The 10,000-nt window shown below is 42.5% G+C and overlaps 1 protein-coding gene across 1 annotated transcript in view; it reads right to left on the reverse strand.

The window, feature by feature from the left end:
* LOC143038587 (GTP-binding protein Di-Ras1-like) overlaps positions 1 to 10,000 on the reverse strand; it is a 31,284-nt gene that overhangs the window by 7,885 nt on the left and 13,399 nt on the right. Inside the window, exons 2-3 of the mRNA XM_076207991.1 lie at positions 1,205 to 1,592; positions 705 to 920 (exon numbers count right to left, since the gene is read on the reverse strand). Of these exons, the coding sequence (XP_076064106.1) occupies positions 705 to 920; positions 1,205 to 1,585 (597 nt within the window). The 5' untranslated portion in view covers positions 1,586 to 1,592. The remainder of the gene's footprint in view (positions 1 to 704; positions 921 to 1,204; positions 1,593 to 10,000) is intronic.

Consider the following 10,000-nt stretch of genomic DNA (forward strand, 5'->3'; position numbering starts at 1 on the left):
TATCTATGTATGTATATCTACATACTAAGGTCTTTTCCCCCTTATCAGGGAGGTAGCCAAGTCAAATCTTATTAAATTGATGGACCTTATTAAAGTTGAGGTAATATAAAAACAGAAACATTAGAAATATTGTTACTCCTTTCCCTAGTTTAGTCAACCGTTGTGACCTATTGTGACCTGTGACGCCATAGTATGGAAAGAAATGTACGAAAAAAAACTTTCTCGATATACATGATTACCCAACACCAGCGTTTCCCAACCTTTTCCGACCCTAACGCGCCCTGTCTTCGAAGTCCAGCACCCCCGAACTAATATCTCATTACTAGAAGGATGAAGGAAAGTGTATGTATGTATTGCTTCCTAACACCCCCTAGAATTGATTTTAGTAGCACTAAGGGATGTAACATTAGCATTCTACCAAATTAGGAACATTACCCCACAATAGACAAAACCCACACTCTACCCGCCAACCCAACCCCATGATCCAAAAGACGTCTCAACAACATCGAACTGTTCATCAATATTATAGAATCGCTGGTAAATTGTTCAGTCTAAGACCCTGTTCACAGTAGTGGTTTGAACCGCACGGTTACCGCCGCGGTAAAAAACGCAGTTGTGTTTGAACGCTGTTGTGAACAGTGCCTAAGATACAATTTGTAATCCCATCTTGATGACCTTGTAACCCTTCTATTGACCTTACTCACCTCCTTCCGAAGCGATTCGACGGTGTTCCAGGACTGTGGGTCATTGATGGCGTAGACGAGGAGGAATGCGTGGCCCTTCCGGATGGCCAGCTCCCTCATGGCCGGGAAAGGGTGACTCCCAGACGTGTCCAGGACGTCGAGGGTGAGCACGTCACCCTCCACCTCGTACTGGACGCGGTGAAGTTCCTCGATGGTTGGTTTGTAGGCTGTGGTGGGCTGCCAGAGGTACAAAGGAGATCTGGTTAGGTATTTATCTTAATTAATGTTCATTGTTGTAGTGGTGGCAGTGTTCATAGTGATGGTGGCTTTAGTGGCTTTGGTTGGTGGTATAGTGTCTGATATAGTGAAAAACATTTTTTAACCTGAATAGGCACGATATAACAAAAAGAATTTAGTAATTCCATGAATACTCGTAGAGTAAGCAAATAAATACAATCAGGCATAGGCTAATACAAATTTGGGGGAAAGTCTACGGATTAAATGTGCGTTGTTTCACTTACCACATCATAGAGGAACTTGGAGATGAGGGACGTTTTGCCCACCCTGGCGTGTCCCATGACGATGACCTTGTAAACATTCTTCTCTCCGTCCCACTTCCTCTTATCCTCCCGAAGTGACCCCCGATGTCTTCGAGGACGTGTCCCCTTCGTCTCCTGGTCTCCATCTTCCTCCTCTCCCTCCGCATCCCTTGCCTCCTTCTCCTCCTCCTCTCCTTTCTCCCGCTTCCCTGCGTCCTCTTTGTCTCGCTTTGTGCTCGAGCCAGACCTGATGGTCTTCTCTTGACCGGCCTTGACTTCGTCACTTCCGGCCTCCGCTGTCATGGTCCGGTCTTCCAGCCACATCTTACCGGCGAGCGGCGACGGTTCCGATTGGCTTGGCATTTTCTGGCTGTTGGCAAGGGGAGAGAAGAAAAAGAGAGTGAAGTCAATATGCTATAAAATACATTTTTATGGAATGTACAGTATATATCTACTTTGTATAAAATACCTTCTTATGGAATATATATATATTTAATAATTGTATGTGTGTTTGTGTGTCTGCGTGTGTGTGTCTGTCTGTGCCTATGTGTGTGTGTCAAAAGGAACACACTAGTACTCGTGAATTATACAATATATCAAGAAATCTTACAAAAAAAATGATAGATAAAAGTTTGAAATAATACATAGAGAAATTTTTATATTTTGCAAAAAAAATCTGAGTTAGATATTTTTACTTTATCCTTTCGCTTGAGAGATCTATTATTGTAATAAAATCACCTGACGACAGGGAAAGGAAGATTTTTAACATTTCCAGGCGTTAAACGCGAAGTCCCACAGGGAGCAGTTAAAGCGACTATCGAAAACTCGTTACTATTAACAGTGTTAACTATTTCATCGCCTCCCGATCTCGTGAGGCTGAGACACGTGACCTGGGTCCTCATGAACGTGAGAATTCAATTTCCGTTCGATACGTACCAATTAGATTTTGATGATATCCATTACTCCCCATTAGTACTAATTACATTACTACCTGTCTCGTATCAAAGCAGGAAATATTATTCACACAGGTTCGGTGTTTAAATGAATATACGTGTACGATTACAATGTGTACAAAGTCGAAGTGTACACAGTCGATATGTACACAGTTGAAGTGTACACAGTCGAAGTGTACACAGTTGAAGTTTACACAATTCAAGTAGTGTAAACAATCGAAATGTACACGACCAAACTGTACACAATCGAAGTCCATTTTGTACAGACTGACCATAATAGAAGATATAAAGATCCTCAATATGCGTCTCCCGCTGTGGTGTGTTCGGTGCTGATCCGAGCTCGTGAGGGTAAACGCCTCCAGGTTGATACCAGAAGGCCACCAGAACCTTCCATGGGCTGTCCATGTACCCAGGGCAAAGGTGACAACCTAACCTGTCGCTGAACTCCTCCCTGCGTAAACCCATCTTTGTATATCTTGTATTGCGTTGTTTACAGGGCACATGGTCAACCTCCAATAAGCACGGTAGAATCCAGCTTAATTTAACTTAACTTAAACCTAATTGCATCCCAGTTAACACCACTCAACTGCTCGTGATCTGGATTCAGAAGCTCTGCCAGCGGGACTTGAACCCTTGGCTGTGCTTATCACTACCACAAGGCAAGGACGTTACCGTTAGACTATGACCATCGCACTAAAGGAATTGACCAATTACCCGACAGTAATGATTAGTGAAACCCAGGGATCGAGTCCCTATGCGGTAGTTTCTGAATCTATTTGCCATGAATTCACTGCTCGCGATCTGTTCATTATCTTATTGGAAAGTCACGTAGTGACAGTGTGTGTGTGTGTGTGTGTGTGTGTGTGTGTGTGTGTGTGTATTTACCTAGTTGTATTTACCTAGTCGTATTTTGCGGGAAGGGGAGCTACGCTCGTAGTGTCCCGCCTTTGTATCTCGCAGTGTCTAGTTTGCTCTTAAACTTATAAATGGTTTTTGCGCACACTATTTCCTTGTCCAGTTTGTTCCAAGTGTCCGCCACTATACAAGGAAAACTGTTTTTCTTCAGACCTTTTCTGTAGCTATGTTTTTTTTTTCTTTCTTTCCGTGTCCTCATGTGCTTCTCTTGTCCCAGTTTAACAAGTCCTCTCTATCGAGTATTCCTGTGCCCTTCATGATTCTGTAGATGATCAGTAGCTCACTTCTCTCTCTTCTTTGCTCCAGAGTTGACAACTCCAATTTAGCCAATCTCTTCTTATATAAAAAATCTGCAAGTGCAGGTGCCATTTTTGTGGCTGCTCTCTGGATTCTTTCTATTTTCTTTATATTCTTTTTAGTACTGGGTGACCACAATGTCGCCACGTATTCTAGTGTAGGCCTTATCAGCGTGACCAATATTTTTTAATCATCTTTGTCCAAACATGTAAATGCTACTTTTATTGATCTTAGCAAGTTGTAGGATTCTCCGACAATTTTGTTTATCTGTTTATCATAGGACAAGTCGTTTGAGATAATTACATTCAAATCTTTTTCGGATCTCTCCTTCTTTACCTTCTTGGTTCCAATTTTATATTGTCCTGATATTCTATTTTTGCTTTTTCCAAACTCCATTATACTACACTTGTTAATATTAAAGTCCACTTCCCATTTCTGACTCCAGTTCCATACCTTATTCAGGTCTTCCTGCAGTGATTTGCAATCCTTTTCAGTTTTTACTTTCCTAAACAGTTTGGCGTCGTCTGCAAAGAAGCTCATGTAACATTTCACATCATCATCCATGTCATTCACATAAATAGCAAACATTATTGGAGCCAATACAGATCCTTGCGGTACTCCACTGATCACCTCTTTCCGACCTGAATATTTTCCTCTGAGCACTACTCTCATCTTTCTAAAAATCAGGAAGTCCTCCATCCATTTTAGTAGGTTCCCTTGTATCCCTCCTATATGTTCCAGTTTTTTTTAATAATCTTTTGTGTGGTACTTTGTCAAAAGCTTTTTGTAAGTCCAGGAAGGCACAATGAGCCTATCCATTTATTTCTTGCACTATGTCTATCAATCTTGAGTAGAAACATTTTAAGTTTGTGGTACATAATCTTCCTTGCCTGAACCCAAATTGTCTTGGGTTTATTATATTGTTGTCTTCCAGGCGTGTGTGTGTGTGTGTGTGTGTGTGTGTGTGTGTGTGTGTGTGTGTGTGTGTGTGTGTGTGTGTGTAGGAGTGCCTGGCTCTCATTCAGTGCCACGGCGTGGATACATGAAACTATATCACTGCTACGGGTGTGATAGGCACTGTGTGGGATGTCTGCTGGAAAGGGAGCGCCATTGTTGATAGCGAGAGCTCTGTGTTGCCTACTCTTTCTTCCTAACCAACTTTCCCCTTCCCATCCCCTCTCTTCGCTTTCCCCTTCCTATCCCTTCCCCTCTCCTTTTCCCCTTCCCATCCCTTCCCCTCATCTCTTCCCACCCCTCTCCTTCCTTTCCCCTTCCCCTTCCCTCCTTACCTTCCTTTCCCCTTTCCCCTATTCCCCTTCCCATCTCCCATCTTCCTTCTCCTTTCTCCCCATCTCCCTTTTCCTTTCTCCCTTCTCGCTTTTCCTCTACTCCCTTTCCCATCTCCCCAACTCTTATCATCCCTTCCCCCTTTTTCCCCCCATCTCCCCCTTCCCCTTTCTCCTACTTCCATTCTCCCTTTTCCCCTCTGTCCCTCCCTCAGTCCCACCTTGCGGGCAAGTAATGAGGTGACAGCACGCGAAGAGCGTCTAGTAAAGACATAGAATCGTTCCATTAATGTGCAATCAAGACCAAACGATTCGTTGAAATTCCCTGAAGCAGAAACCACCAATTACTAATTAGATATGTGGTCGTTTGGGTCTGGGCGCTTTTTGTGTGCACATGTACACATAGGCTTGTGTGTCTGTGTGTGCATCTGCAAAGTCGAACGTGTGCGTACAAGTGTACACGTGTGGGCGCCTCCGCTGTGTGTTTTATCTTCACTTCCCCCGAGGTTTCTGGATTCTCTGTATTGCCTAGATGCTGTATCCTTTGATGAAAGTGTTTTGATGTAGCCATTCTCCTTTGTGTAGTTCATGCCTTTGTCTCTCTGAATTTTGACTTTGTAGAGGCTGTTTCTGACTTTTATTTGATTATTTTTCTTATTTATTTATCTATAAATTTTGTTCTGTTTATTTCATAGTATTTTATTTCAATTTATTTATTTCATTTTTCATCTATTTTTTATTTATTAATTTATTTATTTTATTTTTTCTTTATTTATTTCATTTATTTATTTATTTATTTTTGTTTATTTATTTCAAGTTTCGGGAAATAGGTTCAGGGTCATCATTTTTTGGAACAAAATCATCAGGTGGCTGGAAATCGTCTCGTGTGTGTGTGTGTGTGTGTGTGTGTGTGTGTGTGTGTGTGTGTGTGTCTGTGTCTGTGTGTGTGTGCATACGTGCCTCTGGTTCCTCCGTAGAACGTACCCTGTATCATCCCCTATAATTTTCAGGAGAGCATGCAATAGCTCTTATGACACAAGTACTTAAGGACCATTTTCCTCGCCGCGGAGGTAATACTTGACTGATGACGTAAAGGAATTTAGGACGATATCGGCCATACATGTATATACATACATACATACATATATACAGACATATATTCGTATGCATATATACATACAGAATACATATATACATAGTGACATATGTACATACATATATACGTATATACACACATACGTACATACATACATATATACTGTATATACGTACATGCACATATATTCATACATGCAGTACATACCGTTCTACGTTGGTCAAGTCATCACTGCCATTTAAGGACAACAGTACAGATTTTTTTTTTCTTTACGGTAATTCACGTTTAAAAGGATGTACATACCTTTATCTTGAGACTTTTATTATTTGACCGAATGAGATAGGGAGTAATCATGTGAATGAAAACCAAAATAAAAAAGATGAAACGATTCTTGCAGAATTTTTCGAAATAGGCTTTTGAGCTTAATAGAGAAGGGAGTAAAAAAAAACTCCTTTTATAAGCGTTTGAATAGAGTTGTTTGTTTCCAAATGAGACGAACTTTTTTATATTTATCTTCCTGCGTACATGCAGACTCGACATGCGTAATTTGCGTTCGAATCCTGTGTGACGTAGTGTTTGCATGCATTCATGCGTTGGATCGATCGATCACAACGAATGTGTGATTGATGTTCCGGTGTCATGTCTCTACCTTTCAGTCGCCCACACACGCACACACAAGTTCATTGTACTTACTATGCATTCTGTGTGTGCGTGCGTGTGAGTGTGTACATGTAATTGTGTGTGTTTGTGTGTGTGTGTGTGTGTGTGTGTGTGTGTGTGTGTGTGTGTGTGTGCGCGCGCGCATGTGATTGTGTGTGTCTGTATTTGTGCATGTGTTTGTGTGTTCGTATGTGTTCGTGTGTGTTTGTGTGTATGCGTGATTGTATGTGTATGATTGCGTGTGTGTGTGTGTGTGTGTGTGTGTGTGTGTGTGTGTGTGTGTGTGTGTGTGTGTGTGTGTGTGTGTGTGCATGTGCATGTGATTTTGTGTGTCTGTGTTTGTGTGTTCGTATGGGTTCGTGTGTGTTTGTATATGTGTGTGTGTGTTTGTGTGTGTGGTTGTATGTGTGAGTGTGTGTGTGTGTGTGTGTGTGTGTGTGTGTGTGTGTGTGTGTGTGTGTGTGTGTGTGTGTGTGTGTGTGTGCGCGCATATGATTGTGTGTGTCTATGTTTATGTGTTCGTATGTGTTCGTGTATGTTTGTATGTATGTATGTGTGATTGTATGTGTATGATTGTGTGTGTGTGTGTGTGTGTGTGTGTGTGTGTGTGTGTGTGTGTGTGTGTGTGTGTGTGTGCATGTGATTGTGTGTGTCTGTGTTTGTGTGTTCGTGTGTGTCTGTGTTTGTGTGTTCGTGTGTGTTCGTGTGTGTTTGTGTGTGTGTGTGATTGTATGTGCGTGTGTGATTGTATGTGCATATGTGTGTGCGTGTGTGTATGTGTGTGTATGTATGTATGCGTGTGCTATCGCCTGAGGTTTCACCCCTCTGTAGTTACATGTCAGTCTGCGACATCACTTCTAATCCAACAGACTCGATTTCAGTCCATGACAGGTACCAGTGATTGTCATTTGTCCGAGCCTCGTGGCATTTACTACCCATATATACATATATACATGTATACATATATACATACGTACATATCTGCATACATATTACATACGCATATACATATATTTGCATATATACACACATACATATGCATAGATCAATTTCACCAGTATATGTGGATGGTCGAGGCAAAGCACACATTCAGTTTACAAAATAAAATCAAACAAAAAACAAAAATAAAATATATATATTTTTTCAATGTTCGCCCTCTAGTGAATTGTCATTTTGTATTTGACTATTGCCCTTACAGTTTTATGATGTTAGATTAAAAGAGAAAATCGTTATGAGATCTTTACTGTATAGGACAAAAACAATTGCAGCATTTGCTATGTCTCCCTTGCAACGAGGCTTTTGTATGACTAAAGGAACTATTTATTTTGTGGCTTAGGGTTCCAATGTCTCTGGCACCAGGGTGTTCAGGGTGCCAATGTCTCTGGCACCAGGGTGTTCAGGGTTCCAATGTCTCTGGCACCAGGGTGTTCAGGGTGCCAATGTCTCTGGCACCAGGGTGTTCAGGGTGCCAATGTCTCTAGCACAAGGGTGTTCAGGGTGCCAATGTCTCTGGCACCAGGGTGTTCAGGGTGCCATTGTCTCTGACACCATAGTGTTCAGGGTACCAACCTGATCACCCCCCCCCCGATTCACCCTTTCCCCCCTACCCCCACCCCCACCCAATGTTTCTGGGTTAGGCCACCTGGAAGGCAAGATGATAAAAGAGTCTTGTTTGTCCCCTCTTTTTTTTATGCTTCTTTAGGAATGACGACAACTGGGCCTAAGCTCTGCCTGTCTGTTTGTTTGTCTGTCCCTTCCGCGAGTATTCCCTGGACAATGTCCTTCTGTCGCGAGTGATAGGACAGTGAAGAGTGGAGAGTGAAAAAGAGAGAGAGAGAGAGAGTGAGAAGCATAGAGAAAGAGAGAGAGAGAGAGAGGATGCAAACGACAATGGCTGTTCCTCTCAATCCGTGGGCGAGACGACTGTGGCAGCGGCAACTTTGAACGCTGATTGGATGGCTGTCTATTATTCGTTAACAGGCCTCTGATTTAGGCTTTGAAAGAGAGACAGAGAGACGGGAGGGCAAGTCGGGCGGCGGTTAGCCTGTGATCCAAAACGACATGTGACGTCATCAGGTCATTCATACAAGGATTTTTTTTTTTCTTTACCAAGTGTGAATTTATAGACTAGGCCTGGTTATAGTAACGGTTGTGTAGTGGTGGGCGATAGAGGTGGAAGTGGAGGTGGAAGAATGTGGATAATTTTAGGTGTTCCTGATTAGGATCTGGCTTCCGGGGCAAAGGGTTTCTGGGGATAAAGAGAAATGTGCTTCATTAAGTACGTCCCATTCAAACTATGAACGAGCGCACACAGACGCGCACACACAATCACGCACACACACAACAAACAACAAAATTGTGCCCATCAGAGCACCCCGAGGACTAATCACTAAAAGGACAGCGCCAATCCGTCTATAATGCACATCATTAATTCAATTTAATCTAGTCCTAGAATTAGCTTAAATTGTACATCGTCAATGTATCACTGCTAACTCGATAAACCGATTGTTATTACCTATTTTTATTATTACACACACACACACACACACACACACACACACACACACACACACACACACACACACACACACACACACACACACACACACACACACAATATACAATGGGACTCCGCGGATCGAAATTGTCGTTCCGGATATTGGATCATGACACAGGTTCGCCCACGTCGCCTTGTGGCACTCCACTCTTGCCTTAGACTGACCAAGAACGAATCGAACACACACACACACACACACACACACACACACACACACACACACACACACACACACACACACACACATAAAAACACTTTACCTACATACGCACACACACGCTTCACTTACACACACAGACACACACACACACACACACATACACACAGTCGCGTAATTGAGTGCGCTGGGGTAGAAAATGGTTCTTTTTATCATCTTTGTTGTCTACTGTAATTGGGATGTTTGATACGTACACACACATACACAAATGCACACAAACACACACACACACACCTTTATATAGAAATACATTGTCCGGATTGGCAGACCATTTCAACTGTGATTAGGTTTGGTGAGGAGTGAGTGGTTGGATCCTTGCAATTAGGGTTAGGTTATTGGACCGAGACGGGGTGTGAAGAGAAAATGGGGATCGGGTCGGAGGGAGGGGTAGGGTAATTTGGAAGAAGAATTACTCCATTAGCAATAACCAGCTCTTCTATCTTTGGGGACAATAACCCACCGATAGAGTCATAGAGAAAAGCAGAAAGGGATTTTTTTTTTTGATAGAGAGAGAGAGAGAGAGAGAGAGAGAGAGAGAGAGAGAGAGAGAGAGAGAGAGAGAGAGAGAGAGAGAGAGAGAGAGAGAGAGAATTATTCTCCAATAATTGAATAATGCTGTTTGAGTCTGGTTCGTGAAAGTCGCACTATATTTTCTAAAATGTCGATTGCAAAAAAACATGTACCATTTACCCCTTATGCGGTGGAGGAGGAGGAGGAGGAGGAAGAGACGGAGGATAAGGTGAAGGAAGGGGAGGAGGTGGAAGAGGAGAAAGAGGAAGAGGTGGAGGAGGAAGAGG

This window comes from Oratosquilla oratoria, chromosome 24 (genome assembly GCF_046742065.1).
Source record: "Oratosquilla oratoria isolate Oo_2021 chromosome 24, ASM4674206v1, whole genome shotgun sequence".
NCBI lineage: Eukaryota > Metazoa > Arthropoda > Malacostraca > Stomatopoda > Squillidae > Oratosquilla > Oratosquilla oratoria.